Source organism: Dendrobates tinctorius, unplaced genomic scaffold (genome assembly GCF_039654945.1).
Source record: "Dendrobates tinctorius isolate UK_male_01 unplaced genomic scaffold, ASM3965494v1 ptg000326l, whole genome shotgun sequence".
Taxonomy (NCBI): domain Eukaryota; kingdom Metazoa; phylum Chordata; class Amphibia; order Anura; family Dendrobatidae; genus Dendrobates; species Dendrobates tinctorius.
In genome coordinates, this window is record NW_027361993.1 from 13,013,892 (window position 1) to 13,033,599 (window position 19,708).

General features: G+C 43.1%; 1 protein-coding gene across 1 annotated transcript in view; it reads right to left on the reverse strand.

The window, feature by feature from the left end:
- The window catches only part of RNF207 (ring finger protein 207), a 152,829-nt gene that overhangs the window by 43,528 nt on the left and 89,593 nt on the right, over window positions 1-19,708 (reverse strand). Inside the window, exons 3-9 of the mRNA XM_073561684.1 lie at window positions 15,095-15,239; window positions 14,480-14,561; window positions 10,796-10,871; window positions 7,828-7,953; window positions 4,219-4,265; window positions 3,125-3,197; window positions 1,399-1,467 (exon numbers count right to left, since the gene is read on the reverse strand). Coding sequence (XP_073417785.1) covers window positions 1,399-1,467; window positions 3,125-3,197; window positions 4,219-4,265; window positions 7,828-7,953; window positions 10,796-10,871; window positions 14,480-14,561; window positions 15,095-15,239 — 618 coding nt within the window. The remainder of the gene's footprint in view (window positions 1-1,398; window positions 1,468-3,124; window positions 3,198-4,218; window positions 4,266-7,827; window positions 7,954-10,795; window positions 10,872-14,479; window positions 14,562-15,094; window positions 15,240-19,708) is intronic.

Here is a 19,708-nt window from a genome sequence, read left to right on the forward strand (position 1 = left end):
AGCTAGCAGATCAGGTACAGGACGAGATATACAAGCAAGGTAGTCACGTCCAGGAAAGCTATTTAAACCCGGCGGGCGGGACCAACAGGCGGTGATGTCACAGGAACCAGTATGGCCGAATGAAGCCAGGCTTAAGGGCAACAGTAAGGGCAAAGTCCGGAACACAGCAGAATAGGAACGATGCTTACAGGGGTATGTAAACTTTTGATCAGGATAGTTTGTTTTTTTTTGGGTTGTCATTATGATTTAAAAAGAGAAAACACAGTAGTTTGACAATAAATGGTTTCACCCAACCACAAAGTGGAGAAAAGGTTTTGGTCTTATCACTCATATTCTCTGAAAAAAGGTCAAGAAAGCAAAAATTCTGCTGGGGGAAGGAAACTTTTGAGCACAACTGTGTGTATATATACAGTATATGTATATATATATATATATATATATATCTACAGTGGGTACAGAAAGTATTCAGACCCCATTAAATTTTTCACTCTTTGTTTCATTGCAGCCATTTGGTAAATTCAAAAAAGTTCATTATTTTCTCATTAATGTACACTCTGCACCCCATCTTGACTGAAAAAAACAGAAATGTTGACATTTTTGCAAATTTATTATAAAAGAAAAACTGAAATATCACACGAGTATTCAGACCCTTTGCTCAGACACTCATATTTAAGTCACTTGCTGTCCATTTCCTTGTGATCCTCCTTGAGATGGTTCTACTCCTTCATTGGAGTTCACCTGTGTTTAATTAAACTGATGGGACTTGATTTGTAAAGGCACACACCTGTCTTTATAAGACCTTACAGCTCACGGTGCAAGGTTCACCTTCCAACAATTCAATGACCCTAAGCACACAGCTAAAATAACAAAGTGGCTTCAGAACAACTCTGTGACCATTCTTGACTGGCCAAGCCAGAGCCCAGACATAAACCCAATTGAGCATCTCTGGAGAGACCTGAAAATGGTTGTCCACCAACGTTCACCATCCAACCTGACGGAACTGGAGAGGATCTGCAAGGAAGAATGGCAGAGGATCCCCAAATCCAGGTGTGAAAAACTTGTATTATTCCCAAGAAGACTCATGGCTGTACTAGCTCAAAAGGGTGCTGCTACTCAATACTGAGCAAAGGGTCTGAATACTTATGACCATGTGATATTTCAGTTTATCTTTTTTAATAAATTTGCAAAGATTTCTACATTTCTGTTTTTTTTCAGTCAAGATGGGGTGCAGAGTGTACATTAATGAGAAAAAAATGAATTTCTTTTAATTTACCAAATGGCTGCAATGGAACAAAGAGTGAAAAATTTAAAGGGATCTGAATACTTTCCGTACCCACAGCATATATATATGTATATATAGATATATATAATGTGCCCTCATGATATAAAGAGACTCACATAGCCAAGGTCCAAGAACTCTGCCTTGTTAGCGGAGCTGAGAAATGCAGAACATGTCACCAGATGGACCTAACACATGGAAAGAGAAATGCTCAAATAAATACCTTTAAGCCACCAGTAAACATGGCAAAAAAAAATAAATGCAAATATAAATAATAAATATAAATGCAAATCACATTTGTGTTCTTTTTTTTTATTTAGGTATCAGCTGAAACTCAAGAATTCGAGCAATATGCAATTTACCTAAAATTACCACCACACTTTACAAAAGATTACAGCAGCCAGAGAAGGATTACATGACTTAAGGCTTGGTTGAGCTTCCTCATAATGCCTTTCAGCTATCACGTCACATGGTATAGCACAGCCAGTTGGGAGAGACTATCATAGCCTGTATTGAAGCCGAAGCAGGGAATGCAGCAGCTGTTTATGGTGAATCTGGATAGTGAGATGTCATCACAGCTTAGCAATTGAGATAAGGAAAGAGAACCTTAAGGCTATGTGCCCATGTAGCGACTTTCAAGCAGAATATTCCTGAGCAGAATCGCACACCCTGCTCCCGGGAAAACGCATGCGGTTTTTGACGCACTTTTTAAAGCTTTTGTCAAGCATTTTCCCATGCGTTTTCCTAAGCGTTTTTGACCATACAATTGCGGGCGATTCCGCAAAATTAATGAACATGCTGCATTTTTTACCGCTAAGCGATTCTGCAACGGTAAAAACGCACCATTGGCACAACATGTGCGTTTTCTATTAGGAATGCCTGGAATGCTTTTTTTAAGCATTTCTGCGGCAGAATCGTGCATTTAATATCGCAGCGGAAACGCTTAAAAAACGCTACATGGGCACACAGCCTGAGACACTGAATAAACTGTACAGATAGAGTGTGACAGCACGACAGTGGAGAAGATTAGTGTGTCAGGAAAATAGAATAATACAGATTTAATTAATAGAGAGAGAGTCTGATATTCTGGAGAATGGAGGGACACAAAGCTGCCAACTTAAGACCTTATAACTCCTCCATCTACTTATTCTACCAGTGGTGCAATAAGCTACTGATTTTAGTTACTGTTTGGTGTGGATGTTGTGGATAGCTGCCAGCTTTTGGCTATGTTCACAAGCTGCGTTTTTGCAACTTTTTTATGCAAATTGAAAGCTGCTTTTTACAGTACCAGCAAGTGCTATGGGATTTCAGAAATCTCATGCACACACTTGTTTTTTTTTTCGTGACTGAACTGGAAAACTATAACATTTCTTAAATCTGCAGCATGTCAATTCTTTCAGCGTTTTTAAACCCGTAGAAAGTAATAAGTAAATACAAAAAATCCAGCTATAAGTTTCTGTTAGTGATGTATTGTATACCACTATTTTATATTTTCAATACTATTGCATTTTTGTATTTTTTGTGGCCTGATGAAGGGTAATAATTACTCTGAATAGTTGTTAAAAAAAATCCACCAGCATTGTTTCATAGATCAGAGTATAACGTCTCAAATACAAATTTTGATGACGCACGTGTCTGATATTGCCAGCACAAATCCATTTTTCTAGGATTTCAGATTCACATTTGGATAGGAAATGGTCAGCAGACCTGGACTGCTCACCCCCTCCACTTACACACAAAGTGTTGTGCTCCCCAATACAAATTATCTTTCAAGGGGGAGTTCCACAATTTGAGAAATTTACTGTTTGTGCGTGACAGATAATGAGTGAATGAATGGTCTCTTACCTGTAAGGTGGGTAGAAGGGAGGCCAAGTGGGAGAGCTGGCCCTTAAAGGCTTTCTCTTTCTCTTGATATTGGCTTCATACATGGAAAAAAAAGACGATTTACCGATATCGCTTAAGAGATGTTCCTGCTGGAATCGTTTCTGCATAATGTTGCCCGTACAGCTTAGATAGCCATTGAATGAATGCTCATTTGAGTGGCAGATTGACACTTGTATACTTAAAATGGCTGAGCGTGCTTCTGTTCTCAATAGGGAGACCTTCAAGATACTCAGTCTCAACCCTTCCTTCTCCGACATCTGCTGTCGAAAGAGAGTGTTATAAAGTCTGCTGGTCCCATCAAAATTGTCAGGTTTGTAGGACTTTCCTATAACGCTTATGACCTCCTTAACGGATTATTCCCATCTTGGCAAGTTATCACCTAACCACAGGATAGTTGATAATAAGGGGTTTCACCGCCGGCACTGACACCGATACTAATCAGGGCCTAGAAACTGATCAAGGATTTGAAATGTGCTGTTAAAGCCATTGATAGCCGCCAAGCTCTATCTATTAGTGATGAGCGAGAATACTTGTTGCTCGGGCTTTCCCGAGCATCCTCGGGTGGTCTCCGAGTATTTGGGCGTGCTCGGAGATTCAGTTTTAGTAGACGCAGCTGCATGACTTGCGGCTGCTAGACAGCCTGAATACATATGGGGATTGCCTGGTTGTTAGTGAATCCCCACATGTATTCAGGCTGTCTAGCAGGCGCAAATCATGCAGCTACATCGACAAAAACTAAGTCTCCGAGCACGCCCAAATACTCGGAGATCACCCGAGCAACGAGCATACTCGCTCATCACTACTATCTATAAACAATGTATGAAGTTATGGCTGCTCTCCATTCTAACAAGACATTCCAGATCCCTATTCTCGGGATCAGTGAGGGTCCCAGAAGTTGAATACATAGTCTTCTGCACCTGCCCTTAGAGTTAGAGAACACATTGAATATAGAGAACAGCCATGGACTTGTAAGAACCAAGGTGGAGTTAGTGCTGGGTATTTGGTGGCTCTGTGGGAAAAAAAATGTACCGTATTACTCCTTTATTTTTTCTCACCACTGGACAGCTTTCAGAAGGATTTTCTTGCGCTCTGCCAGTTTCTCCTGTGAATATTACAAGAGAACAAAGGGGTGAAATATACTAGAAACTGTGAGATTTCCCTTTGCTAAAACGTTCTTCCTTTTCTGGTAACCATATCGAAATAAGGCTATGTTCAGACACATACGATCGTTCCGTGTGCACAAAGGATTGTATACGGACAGAGCACTAACCACTGCAGTAAGTCAAAGTGCAAGCGCACCTGATCAATTTTCTATACAGACCAACACATGGAATCGAAGCAGTCTCTAGTCTCCTCCGTTTTGCGAACAAGGGGCTATTAGTTTCCACTGTGTCACATTTCATGGTTTCAATCAGGAGCACAGAGCAGCACATGGATACTACAATTTGGACAAATGACTGGCCCAAGAATTGCCACGTTTATCTGAAGGAAGCCAAAGAGAAATTAAGTAAGGAGGATTTTACAACTGAAATTAATGCTCTGGCGGTAAAAGTTTTAGATCAACAATAAGTATGACAGGTATCATGTATTAATCTGATCCAATGGTGTACTGCCAATGGCTACAGGCCACACAGCGGCTATGAGGCCTGTGAGCCAAGGTGCCTGGTGCCAGCACCAGCATCAGGCCCCCCTGCTCTGCCCGTTATCACAAATTTAACTGTATCGGCATCCTGGAGCAATTGAAAGCAAATATCCGATGTCTCAGTGCAGCAAGTGCGATAAAATCACTACATGATGCCCGCTATGCTAAGATGTGCTCTTCTGAATGCTCGCTGCAGAGAATGGAGCAGTGGGGGAACAAGGAGGAGAGTATTGCATTTTTTTTTTAAATTAATAAGTAAATTGTGGTTGCCAAGGTACTGCATGAACAACTATGGGGAGTGCATTATACTATATGGAGGAAAATGGGGAGTGCGTTATACTGTATGGAGGACTATGGGAAGAACAGTATACTGCAGGGAAGATAATGGGGAATGAATTATATTGTATGGAGGACTATGGGGATTGCATTATACTGTATGGATGACAATGGGGAGTGCATTATACTGTATGGAGGATAATGGGGAGTGCATTATACTGTATGGAGAACTATGGGAAGAGCAGTATACTGCAGGGAGGATAAAGGGGAATGCACTATACAGTATGGAGGACTATGGGGAGTGCATTTTACTGTATGGAGGACAATAGGGAGTGCATTAAACTGTATGGAGGATAATGGGGAGTGCATTATACTGTAGGAGGACTATGGGAAGTGTAGTATACTGCATGGAGTATAATGGGGAGTGCATTGTATTGTATGGAGGACAATAGGGAGTGCATTAAACAGTAAGGACTATGGAGGACTATGGGGGGTGCATTATACTATATGGAGGACTATGGAGAGTGCATTATACTATATGGAGGACGATGGAAAGTGCATTTTACTATATGGAGGACTATAGGGAGCGCATTATATGCTGTACAGATGACTATGGAAAGTGCATGATACTATATGGAGGATTATGGGGAGGTCATTATACTAACTGGAGGACTATGGGGTGCAGTATACAATATTGATGACTATGGGGTCCATTATACTATATGGAGAGCTCTGTGGGGGCCATTATAATATTTGGAAGGCTATTTGAGTTCCTTTATATGTTATGGAGGGCTATGTGGGGGCAAATACTGTATGCAAGCAATTATACAGTGTGATGGTTTTTGTGAGGTTCATCATGTGTGGTATCACAGTTTGGGGATCATACAGTATTGGGGACACCATACTTTGCTGGGGGTGTTGAGGGGGGTACAGTATGGTCATCATACAGGAGTGTGAAGGGTACTGTGGAGGAATTCACTGAGGGGTATCATAAAGTGTTTGGGGGCACTTTTGTTGGCATCATACTTTATGGGTGTAATGAAAAGGGAATTTAGGGCTTCAGTAGGAAGAAAAATGCTTTGTAGAGGCTGCAAAATTGTGCAATATGCTCTTTTGTGACCCCAACGAATATTATTATTTTTTGTTGGGGGGAGACCCAATTAGAACTGCATCGGGGCCCCATGATTCTGTGTATGCCCCTGATCTCATCTAATGTGCTGAGAAATCAAGCAGTGACATCTCATATTAGCCTGGAAGTGGATCAGGGGTGTCAATGTACCAAGAGCGTGTCTCAACAACGCACATCCAGGCTAATTTGCATATAGCTTTTTTCTCAGTGTTGGCACATTGGATTACTACAAGACAGTTATTATAGTTATTGTTGTTCCAAGATCTATACCACCAGATCGCCAATGTCAGGAGTAACATCCTCCTGCCAAATTCCCTTTAAAGGGAACCTGTCAAGTTAAAAATCGTGTCTGATCTGCAGACGGGAAGTTATAGAGCAGGAATTGCTGATCTGACTGATATACAGTACATTTTTGCAGGAACAATTTCAGTAAAACTTGCATTTTATTAATTGAAATCCCTGGTGTTTGTATGTATGAGTCCAGTGGGCGTGCTTACTGGTGATTGAGAGGTATCTCTAACAGCACAGTCATGCAGGGAAGACTGTCAGTCACTAGTAGGACCGCCCACTGGACTCATGCATACAAATACCAGGGATTTCAATGAATAAAATAAAAATAATACTCAATATTTTCCCATAAACATCTATATCTCCTTTTCCTTCTCTGTACCGTGTTGTCCATGCAATGTGACAGGTTCCCCTTAGGCTACGTTAACAAGAGCGTATAAAAAAAAAGTCGTCCGATTAACATCTTGAAAAAATAGACGATTTTTCTTTGGTATTTCATCTGTACGGCATCCGTTTTTATAAATCAGCAGTTATTAAAATTTACAAGAAAGCATTTTTCCTCTGTTAATAATGGCAATGTATCCCTAAAAATCAGATGCTATAAAGATGATCTCTAAGGGGATGCGATTTTTTTTTTCACACCCATAGACTTGAATAGGCGAGTTTCATCCGAAATACAGGAGAGACTAGTACATTCTGTGATATTTTTTTTGCCATATGGACATTTGGTCTGTGAAAAAAAATGTAATCTGAGTCTATTGAATAACATTGGACAAAGTGCTATTGATTTTTTTGCTCACAGTCAAATAATGTTGTGTGAACACAGCCTGAAGCAGATTCAGAAGTCAGGGAATAGAGAATAGAGAGCTCTGGGAGGGTCCAATATAAGCTCCAGACTGCCACCTAGTGACCACTTATAAGAACACAGTGTCTGGTCTCAGCATGTTTGCTGAACTACTTTTGACTTTGTGCACGATTATAAGTAATTCTGAAAATTCCAGTGCAGAAATAAAAATCTAGATAATGAATTCTAAATTTCCTGTAATGCAAAGGGTCCATGCAAATCGGCCTCATCACATGCAGACGTAGCGGAGCCAAGTTTGTCATTTGTCTCTGGGTGTTATGCATTTGTTATATGGTGAGTGCTGACGTGTGTCCTTTAGGTTTGTACAGACTGCAGGAAATGTTGCCACAGCTGTGGTAATGTGATGGATGCCATAAAATACTCTGTAGGGTCATGTAACATTGGTCCTCACTACTGTGTATGGAGATGGGTTTGGAATATGTGTGACTAGTACTACAAATCCTATCAGCCTGTTCCCAGGGTACCTGCATGCTGCTGAACAGAGTATTGATTGACGTCTCTTCCTCGTCTGCGCTGTTCCGCACCTCTTCAATCATGGCTTTCAGTAGGATAATTGCCTCTCTGGTAGATGTCTGCAGATCCTTCACTGTCTGTACAAACATCCAAAATTATGTGACAAGTAGCAGCCGCAACTACCTTTGTGCGGAAATTACCAATCAGTTTTTACATTTTCAAATTCATCTACAGTACTAAAGGGGGCTTTACACATAGCGATATCGCTAGCAATATCGCTGTAAAGTCACCGATTTGGTGACGCAGCAGCGATATTGCTAGCGATATCGCTATGTGTGATACTTACCTCCGACCCGCTCCCCCGCTGCTCATCGCTGATCGCGCGAGATCGTGCAGCTCCATTTCTCGTCGGCCGCTTCCTGCTGGCGCCGACGAGCCATGGACGCAGGCGGAAGACGGACACCCTCGCCGCGTCTGAAAGGTGAGTACGACCGCCGACCGCTGCTACATCGCTGGTGAGATCTGCCTGTGTGACAGCTCACTAGCCACCATTTAGAGATGCACCAGCGATCCTGACTGGGTCACATCGTGGTCGGGATGGCTGGTGCATCGCTAAATGTACCGGGGCCTTAAGTCTTCCCAAGATAAAAAGAAAACCCTTGGGACAATGGGAATAAGGGTCCTATATAATTTCCTATGTGGGGTATTGTGTGGATGAAATAAATACCTCCCCCCTTGGATAATCTCTAATCATTGTCCCTTGAAGTGATGGAAAAGAAAGGAAAGTGAGGTGAGATCTTTCCTATTTATTTGAATCTGATGTCATTGAAACGTTGGATATCTGACTGCTCTCATGATTGGAGTGTTTGCACTACAGCACTTTAACAAACCAGTAGTGTGGACTTCGTCCTTTGGTCTTTTCCATGAATTCTAAACTGTTGACTGTTATTTAGGGATAGCCAATCATTGGGTCAGCAGTATAGCTGAATGTGGAAATACTGGATATTTGATTGTTCTCATGATTTGAGTGGTTGCACTACAGCACTTCTGTGGACTTGGTCTTTCAGTCTCTTTCATGAGTTCTAAACTGTTGACTGTCACTTTAGGATATCCCATAATTGGGTCAGCAGTATAGCTGAGTGTTGACTATGTGAATTCCCCTTTGTGTATGTTTTGTCTGTCTTGTTGCCTTTTTAGGGCATACTCAATAAAGTTTATTTGTTTTAAGAGGAAAAAAAAAGCAGCAAACATTGTACAATAATATCAGAAGACATATAATTTTATAATTGTATAATTTTATAGGACAACCCCTTTAAGAAGATACCAGTTTTATAAATGGCCCATACTATGTGAGGGATTCACCTTTTTTTTAACGGCAGTCAGCTCAACCTCGCGCCATGGTGAATTGATTTATGATTGATCTGCAGGAAGATCGATCTTGTTCAAGCCTAGATAGTTCCACCAGGGTCTTTTCGGCTGTTATTTTGATAGTAACAAGCCATCGGGTGGATGGTCTTCCTCTTCGCCTTGTTTCTTCTATTTTTCCGACCATGATGTCTTTCTCCAGTGATTGCTTTCTTCGTATGATGTGTCCAAAGTAGGCAAGTCGTAGCGGGATGTGTCACAGCAGCGGTGACCCGGTTCGTGGCCCTGGGCGCCCAAGTAATGGGGCAACTGTAATGGTTTGAATGAATAGTTCGTGACGCCACCTGTGGTGTTCGGCAAGTGAGATGTTGAGCCGACGCTGCATACAGATCCTCTGGGGCTGGTGATGTGTTGCAGCCAAGATGGTGAAGCTCCCCACAGGTGGAGCTGTAGTCCCAGGGCAGTGTAGATGTCGGGGGAGAGGAGAGGCACGAGCGGTGTGGAAGCTGATACCCAGATGTTGCGGTGCTGGGTGCGTTGGCGCAAGAAGGAATGGAGGACACCAGGGCTTGTAGTTCCAAAGCTTTACTCACAGTCTGTAGTACACACAGGTGCCTGCCTCCGTGCTGTGTCCTCCAAGTCAGGGACTCAATCAACCTCCAGGCCAGATGGAATGCTCACTTCCAACAGTCCGCCAACATGTGCCTACCTGAACGTCTCCTCTTATAGCGCCTTTAAGTGTGGAGTACTCCTAGTACTGAGTTACACTGGAGTGCCTCCTGACAGATGTTCCCAAGAACTCTATTTGTACGGCAGACAGCTGTAGCCTGCTTCGGGGACTCCTTACTCCTGAGTCCCGGCTCACTGTCAATGTTGCTGTTGTGCCCCCAAGTCTTAGATGGGAGTAGTGCATTTACAGCCCACTACTCCACCGGTGTCTGCTGTAGAACCATTAGTGTCCATACAACCTTGGGGATCGGGCCCCGGCCTTGCGCTTAGAACTTCTAGGTAGGGTTCTTCCTCTAACCCACGTCCTCTGTTCCTTTTTACTCCTACGTTCCGTACTAGTTTTTCCTTCTTATGGAAGATCAGGTTTCAGTTCAATGTCTTTCTCCTTCTTTCCTTTCCCGTGCCAGCAGACCCAGGTCACTGAGATCTGCTGCAGCACCTCCTTCCTCCATCCCACTTCCAGGGATCCTCTTCCCTCACTTCTCTCTGAGTGACTCTCTCACTGACTGACCTCGAACTCACTGAAATTCTAAACCTTCCCGCTCTTTTATGTATTCTAACTCCACCCGCCTCCCAGCACGTTTAGTGTTCCAAGCAGGGAGCCACCAAAGGTGCTCTGCTACACTCCAAGCAGGGAGCCGCAATGTGGCTTGGCTGAACTACTAGGTTGTGTTGGAGGTGTTGGAGCGTGGTCAGGAGCCTCCAACTTACCTGGATGGTGGGGTACCACACCTCAGGAGTAGGTGCAGTACCTCTGTGGTGACTGAGCTTCAGGGGTGCCACACCTATAGATGGCACTAGAGAGAGTATTCTCCCTACCGGAGAAGATCTAATTTTTTTGCATACAGAGAACCAATGAGAAGAGACTGTATATCTTCCACCTACCGTAACAGCTTGGTCCAGCTTCTCACATCCTTGTAGGTAAGCTGTTTCAATGTCAATGCAGTGAGCTCGACTTTCCCTGTAGAAAACCCATAAGTACACTATGAAATATGTTGTTTTTGAAAACAAAAAAAAATTTGGTAGACAAGTATTGTGCCTCCTCTGCATTACATTTACATGAGTTTTCCTGACCTACCAGTCTACATCCATAGACATTAATATGAAGTTCGCTCCTCTACAGCTGTATTTGATCACGCTCTTCTGGGAATGATTTCTACAAGATTTTGGAGGTGTATGTGGGAATTTTTGCTCGTTCATCCAGAAGAACATTTGTAAGGTCAGACCCTGATGTTAGTGAGAGGCTGGGATCAAAATCTCTGTTTTAGTTTATCCTAAATGGTTGGATTGGGTTGAGGCCCAATCTCTGTGCAGACGGTCATATTCTTCCATAACAAACTCCCCCCTCCATGTCGGTATAGACCTTGTGGGCACAGTCATGGGGACAGAAAAGGGTCCTCCCCAAACTGTTTCCACAAAGACGGAAGCTACAATTGTCCAAAATGTCTTGTATAATTAAGGACTGGAACTAAGGGGCCAAGGCCGACCCCTGATAAGTAACCCAACTCATCCACCAGATGTCAGAGAAGTGTGATCTGCCACTGCACAGGACAGTTTCCTCTGCTCCACAGTCCAGTGGTGGCGGCTTTACACCACTCCATTCAACACATGTGCTTGGTGATGTAAGACATTTGTGCAGCTCTTCAGCCATGAAGCCCTCAGAATATTTAGAAGGAAGAAATCTCGTGACCTGACTTGTTACACCAGTGGCTCCTATTACAGGCCGCACCGGTATCAGTGAGCTCTGCACCACCAATCATTCTGTCATGTTAGTAAAGGCAGACGGCATAGAGAGAGGCAGTATGTTTTAAATTGGGGGCAAGGCTCCAGATATTTTTTCTCTGGGTGGCGAGGTGTCGGATGTTATACACCGTGGAGGTAAGAGGCTGGATGTTTAGGATGAAAAAAACTGGGCAATGGGATGAAAAAACTGAGATCAGTGATTAAGATGTGTTATGGATCGGGTACTCGGTACCGGGCCCTTGGGTTTCAATGGGAGATGTCACGGTAGCTGTGACCTGGTCCGTGGCCCTGGGCGTCCATTGTAAAAGGGAGGATGATGTTGAGCGTGTGGATGATGATTAAAGTTACCCCCGCTGTACTACAGAACGCCAGTGACTGTCTGTCCGCAGTCTCCAATATCATGTCCACTCTCTATCTGAAACTCAACCTCTCCAAAGCTGAACTTCTTCTGCTCCCGCCGTCTACTAACCTCCCTAAATCTGACATTTCCCTCTCCGTGGGTGGTACCACAATAACACCCCGGCAGCAGGTGCGCTGTCTGGGTGTTATGTTTGACACCAATCTCTCCTTTACATCCCATATACAATCCCTTGCCCGCTCTTGCCGCTTACACCTAAAGAACATCTCTAGAATCCACCCTTTTCTCACTATGGAAACAACAAAAACCCTCACTGTTGCATTGATCCACTCTCGCCTGGATTACTGCAACGCTCTATTAATTGGCCTCCCCATCACTCGACTATCCCCTCTCCAGTCCATACTCAATGCAGCAGCCAGGATCGTCCATCTGGGTAATCGGTACTCGGACGCGTCCGCTCTTCGCCAGTCCTTACATTGGCTGCCCATTCATTATAGGATCCAATTCAAAGTACTTGTTCTCACCCACAAAGCTCTCCACAGTGCGGCACCCCCTTACATCTCTTCTCTCATTTCTGTCTATCGGCCTAGCCGATCGCTGCGCTCTGCAAACGACTTTCGACTAACCTCTGCACTAATCCGTACCTCCCACTCCCGACTCCAAGACTTCTCCCGTGCTGCTCCTATCCTCTGGAATGCTCTATCCCAAGAAATCAGGACTATCCACAATTTGCATAGTTTTAGGCGCTCCCTCAAAACACACCTGTTCAGAGCGGCCTATCACATTCACTAATCAAAGTCATTCTCTGTGTAAGTGTGCGTGCGTAGCCCATTCACTATCTCCATCCATCCTTCACTCCTGCAAGATGGCTGGACCTTCATTGTAAATACACCATTGTAAATACACACCTGTACTCTGTATCTCCCTCACCTCATTGTAGATTGTACGCTCTCACGAGCAGGGTCGTCTTATTTCGTCTTATTTTGCTTTAATTATTGTATTGTTAGCGTTGTTACTTATGACTTGTGTTTTGAAACTGTTAAACTGTAAAGCGCTGCGGAATATGTTGGCGCTATATAAATAAAGATTATTATTATTATTATTATTAAAGTTTATAAGTGAATGATTCGTGACGCCACCTGTGGTGTTCGGCAATGAAGATGTTAAGCCGACGCTGCAGACAGATCCTCTGGGACAGATGGTGTGGTGCAGCAATGTTGTTGTGGCCCTCCACAGGTAGGGCTGTAGTCCCAGGGCAGTGTAGATGGAGAGGTAGTGAGGAGAGCGTAATGGTGCAGTGTTAAGCACAGAGATGTAGCAGTGCTGAGTGGGTTGGCGCAGGAATAAGCGGAGGACACCAGGGCATGTAGTTCCAAAGCTTTACTCACAGTCTGTTGTGCATACAGGTGCCCGCCTCTGTGCTGTGTCCTCCAGGTCAGGGGCTCAGCCAACCTCCAGGCAAGATGAAGTACTCCGTTCCAACACTCCGCCAACATGTGCCTTTTCTGAACGTCTTCTTTCTAGCGCTTGTAATGAAGTACTTGTGGTTGTGTGTTAAACCCAAGTTCCTCCTTTCAGATGTTCCTTTGAACTCTACTTGTACGGCAGACAGCTGTAGCCTGCTTCGGGGACTCCTTGCTACCAAGTCCTGGCTCACTCTCGTTGCTGTTGTGCCCCCAAGTCTTGTGTGGGAATAAAGTGGTGACAACTTCTATTCCTCCGGTGTCTGCTGCAGGACCATTAGTATCCATACAACCTCGGGGACCGGACCCCGGCCATGCGCTTAGAACTTGAGGAAGGGCTCTGCTCTAATCCTAGTCCTTAGTTCTCTTCTCCTTACGTTCCGTACAAAACTATCTTTCTTATGGAGAATTAGGCTTTCTGAATATCTCTTTCCTGTGCCAGCAGACCCAGGTCACTGAGGTCTGTTGCAGCACTTCCTTCAATCCATCCCACTCCGGGGATCTTCTCTCACAGACTGACCTAGTCCTAATAATCTCCCGTTCTCTTGTGCAGACTAAGCTCCACCCACCTTCCAGCACTCTTCGTGTTCCAAGCAGGGAGTCACCAAAGGTGCTTTGCTACACTACTATGTTGTGTGGGATGCAGGTGTTGGAGTGTGGTCAGGTGTCTCCACCTTACCTGGATGGTGGGGTACCACACCTCAGGAGGAGGTGCAGTACCTCTGTGGCAACTGAACCCTCGGGAACGCCATAGTTACCCAATACTTAAGCCCATAAAGATAAATAAAAGATTTGTCTCTATCCCTCAATTTCTTTCCATGTTTTTAGTCCAATTAATAAAGGTTCTTTTAATTTAATTGGAATTTAGATAGATATCTTCAATAGTATAAAATTGTCTATTACACTTGCATGTCACGAAATTTGATAGATAGATGATAGATAGATATTGAATAGATAGATAGATAGATGATAGACAGATTAATAGATAGATAGATAGTATCTTACACTTGCATGTCACGAAAACAGTTGATACAAAGCATAGACTTCTTCTCTGTAGAGAACATAATGTAGGGTTCCTCGTGTAAGGCTGTAAGAATATTTGGATAGTTAGAAATAATTAGGAAACTATACTCATAAAATATCAGTGATGAATGGCTTCTTCTACTCAATAGAAGAAGACTGACTAATGCAACAAGAAGACTGACTAATGCAATGTTGGAAGCTCCACCAGGAAATATGTTGACTGTGACCAATGATGGCTGTCCAGTATGCAATGGGTAGTCCTTTTCTTCTAGCCTCCTCTTCCGCATCTTACAACCAATGATATAAAACAAAGATAAAAATGGCTCCTTATCCTTCTGTCAGGTTTACCCTCTCTACCTCCCACCCCCAGCTCCCCCTGCCCACCCGTTTCATGAATTTGAACCAATAGACCATGACCTTGTTTGCTCAGAACTCATCTATTCTGGAGAGGAGTCTGGTTCTCACCTCCCAGAAGGACAGGATCACCCATAGTCATAGTCTGCGTCTGAGACATTTAGTCTTTCATCGTACTCCCCAGCACCCCTGTATCGTTACAGACACTTCCATAGCCATGATGTTAGGTATGACATCACTTACCACATTTCTTGTGAATATCCTTTGCTCGTTTACTTAGAGGCACAATCTCGTGGCAGGAGAACATTTTAGCTTTATGGGTCTCATCTCTGCACTTCACGCACAGGGGCTGATTGCAGGTATTACAGAAATACATCATATCACCCTCCTGGAACAGGAAAAAGAATAGGTAAATATATATAGTGTCTTGAAAAAGTATTCATACCCCGTGAATTTTTCCACACTTTTTCACATAGCACCCACAAACTTAAATGAATTTTATTATGATTTTATGTTATATACCAACACAAAGTAACAAGTATTTGTGAAACGTAAAGGAAGTGATTCATGGTTTTCTAAACATTTTAAAAATATAAATCTGAAAATTGTGACATGCACTTGTATTCAGCCCCCCTGAGTCTGTACGTTGTAGGACCACTTTTTCCCAGCAATTACTGCTGTAACTCTTTTGGGGTCAGACTCTGGCAGCTTTGCTCATCTAGAGGCTGAAACTTTTGCCCATTCTTCTTTGCACACTCACTCCCGCTCAGTGAGATTGGATGGAGGCGTCTGTGAACAGCAAATTTCAAGTCTTACCACAGATTCTCAATGGGATTTAGGTCTGGACTGTGACTGGGCCATTCACACACATGAATATGCTTTGATTTAAACCATCCATTGTAGGTCTGTTATTATGTTTAGGGTTGTTGCCCTGCTGGAAGATGATTCTATTCCCCAGTCTTTTGCAGTCTCTACTAGGTTTTCCTCCAGAATTGCCCTGTATTTAGCTTCATCCATCTTTCCAGCAATTCCCTGTCCCTGCTGAAGAAAAAAATCAGCATGATGCTGCCACCACCAAGATTGACAGTGTGAATGGTGTTTTCAGGGTGATATGCAGTGTCAGCTTTCTGACACACATGCATTTAGCCCAAAAAGTTCTACATTGATCTCATCTGACTAGAAAATCTTCTTCCACATGCAAGCTGTGTCCCCTACATGGCTTTTTGCAAACAGGACTTCTTATGGTTTGCTTTCAATAAATTTTTTTCTTCTTGCCACTCTTCCATAAAGGTCAGATTTGAGGAGTACACAACTAATAGTTGTCCTGTGAACAGTTTCTCCTTCCTGAGCTGTGGATCTCTACAGATCCTCCAGGTGACCATAAGCCCCTGGGCTCCTTCTCTAATTAGTGCTCTCCTTCTTTGGGATGTCAGGTTAGGTGGATGGCCATGTCTTTGTAGGTTTGCAGTTGTGCCATACTCCTTCCATTTTTGAATTATTGCTTGAACAATGAACCATGAGATTTCAGAGCTTGAGATATTTTTTTTTATAACCTAATCCTGCTTTATTCTTCTCCACAACTTTATCCCTGACCTGTCTGGTGTGTTCCTTGGTTTTCATGATGCTGTTTGATTCCTAATGTTCTCAGACAAATCTCTGAGGCCTTCACAGGACAGCTTTAGCTATACTGAGAATACATTACACACAGGAGGGTTCAATTTACTAATTATGAGACTTTTATTTGGTCATTCAGGATTTTATGTAGTGGTATCAAACTACAGGGGGCTGACTACAAATGCATCTCACTATTTTCAGATTTATACATTTTTTACACTTCACAAATACTTGTTACTTTCTGTTTGTATAGCACATAAAATACATTTAAATTTATCAGTGCAACATGAAAAAATGTGGAAAAGTTCATAGAGTATGAATACTTTTTCAAGGCACTGTATATGTATATACTACTACTTCTTGATTACCCAATCACCTGATATTATCATCTGCAGTATTGTCATATAGTCAACGTATAACCAATAATATAATAGCTGTTGCCAGCAGCAGGAGAAGAGGATACTGATTTTGGAGGAGGCAGTGACCTGTACACTTGTTTTAGTAAAGACAGGAAACATAAAATGCTGAGGAGAGAAATGAGAGTATGTTGGAGGATATACCGAGAGAGTATAAGAAGCAGGTTCCCCCAGCCCCTAGCAGCACGGAGTATTTCAGCACATGCTGGTAGGTATCAAACTATTTACTTGTGATGTGAGGAAGTAAGGAGATACAGGTGAGTGTTCACAGTCATATGCTGCATGGAGCTGAGTGCCCTACAGTACACAGCATACAGATCCTATAAAACTAATTCCTGGACAGGTATGCTCCAATTAAGTATTTCCAGGTGAGACATGAACCTGAATCACCATCTTCTCTGACTTGGCACTCCTGTTTAATAGAGCGAGATGGAGGGCACCAAGCAGAAGGTGACACTTTTCCTACCCTGCAGGTCATTAGACGAGACACACACGGAATTAAGACCATTCAATTAAACATTGACTGACAGCCGAGCGGAGGGGAGTCGCCTTGTGTGGTGACGGTAGTAAATTGGGACATTGTAGGAAGCTGCTAGTCTTACCTCTCGGCTGCTGACAGAACAGTGGACCCTGGCCGCTCACCAGTCCCTACTCCATATAACACGACTTCACGCCACAAGGTAAGTCATAGCCATGAAGAGGGAGGATTTTTGGATCACCCGGTGTCGTTGAGGGATCATATGGAAGGGATTCGGACATGTGTCCCAGGTGCTCGGTGGCAGGGGTCTCCAACAAGACACTCTGCAATGGTCATCATAACAAAAAAGGGAATGGAGAGCGTGTAGTGCTGCACCCTGCATAGTGACAACTCCAACCAAGTAAATGCAGACGATTGCAGCACGGCCATTCATTTGATAGTGGTGGCCCCAAGACCCTAGCTCTCTACCTGCATTGCTACCAATATGCCATCACTTTAAGAAGTGCGTAAAACTTTTGTAACGTGGATATTCTAAATGTTATATCTGCCGTAACCAATATGGACACCAACTATCACTTTTTGGGTGCCCGTAGGTTCTAGGGCTTTAGTGCGATTGCAACCTTTGCAATGGTAGCTCTCACCGTCTCATCTCTGGAAAATCATTCTTCCAGATCTCCTAAACACTGTGAAGGGGGTTTCATCAGAGACATTACAGTTGGGGAAATAAGTATTTGATCCCTTGCTGATTTTGTAAGTTTGCCCACTGACAAAGACATGAACAGTCTATAATTTAAGGGTAGGTTAATTTTAACATTGAGAGATAGAATATCAAAAATAAAATACAGAAAATCACATTGTATAAATTAATTTGCATTTTGCAGTGAGAAATAAGTATTTGGTCCCTCTGGCAAACAAGACTTAATAACTGGTGGCAAAACCCTTGTTGGCAAGCACAGCAGTCAGACGGTTTTTGTAGTTGATGATGAGGTTTGTGCACATGTCAGGAGGAATTTTGCTCCACTCCTCTTTGCTGATCATCTCTAAATCATTAAGATTTTGAAGCTGTTGCTTGGCAACTCGGAGCTTCAACTCCCTCCATAAGTTTTCTATGGGATTAAGGTCTGGAGAGTGGCTAGGCCACTCCATGACCTTAATGTGCTTCTTTTTGAGCCACTCCTTTGTTGCCTTGGCTGTATGTTTTGGGTCATTGTCTTGCTGGAAGACCCAGCCACAACACAGGATTTTATGGTACATGGCTCCATCCATTCTCCCATTGATGCGGTGAAGTAGTCTTGTGCCCTTAGCAGAGAAACACCCCTAAAACATAATGTTTCCACCTCCATGCTTGACAGTGGGGACGGTGTTTTTTGGGTCATTTACAGCATTTCTCTTCCTCCAAACACGGTGAGTTGAGTTAATGCCAAAGGGCTCAATTTTTGTCTCATCTGACCACAGCACCTTCTCCCAATCACTCACAGAATCATCCAGGCATTCATTGGCAAACTTGGTCTGCACATGTGCCTTCTTGAGCAGGGGGACATTGCGGGCACTGCAGGATTTTAAACCTTTATGGCGTAATGTGTTACCAATGGTTTTCTTGGTGACTGGGGTCCCAGCTACCTTGAGATCATTAACAAGTTCCCCCCATGTAGTTTTAGGTTGCTATCTCACCTTCCTCATGATCAAGGATACCCACGAGGTGAGATTTTGCATGGTGCCCCAGATGAATATCGACTGACAGTCATTTTGTATTTCTTCCATTTTCTTACTATTGCACCAACAGTTGTCGCCTTCTCACCCAGCGTATTACATACGGTTTTGTAGCCCATTCCAGCTTTGTGCAGGTCTATGTTCTTGTCCCTGACATCCTTATAAAGCTCTTTGGTCTTGCCCATGTTGTAGAGGTTAGAGTCTGACTGATTAATTGAGTCTGTGGACAGGAATCTTTTATAAAGGTGATCATGTAAGACAGCTGTCTTTAATGTAGGTAACGAATTGATTAGGAGCGTATAACTGGTCTGTAGGAGCCAGAACTCTTAATGATTGGTAGAGGATCAAATACTTATTTCTCACTGCAAAATGCAATTAAATTTATATAATGTATACAATGTGATTTTCTGTATTTTATTTTTGATAGTCTATCTCTCAATATTAAAATTAACCTACCCTTAAAATTATAGTCTGTTCTTGTGTTTTTCAGTGGACAAACAAAACCAGCAACAGATCAAATACTTATTTCCCCCACTGTAAATTTACCCCCTCGGCAGTTCAATCACTTTTTTTTATTACGGCACTGGAGTGGTGCTACAATTCTAAGATCCCTGCCCCTAGTCTTATACTTACCCACTG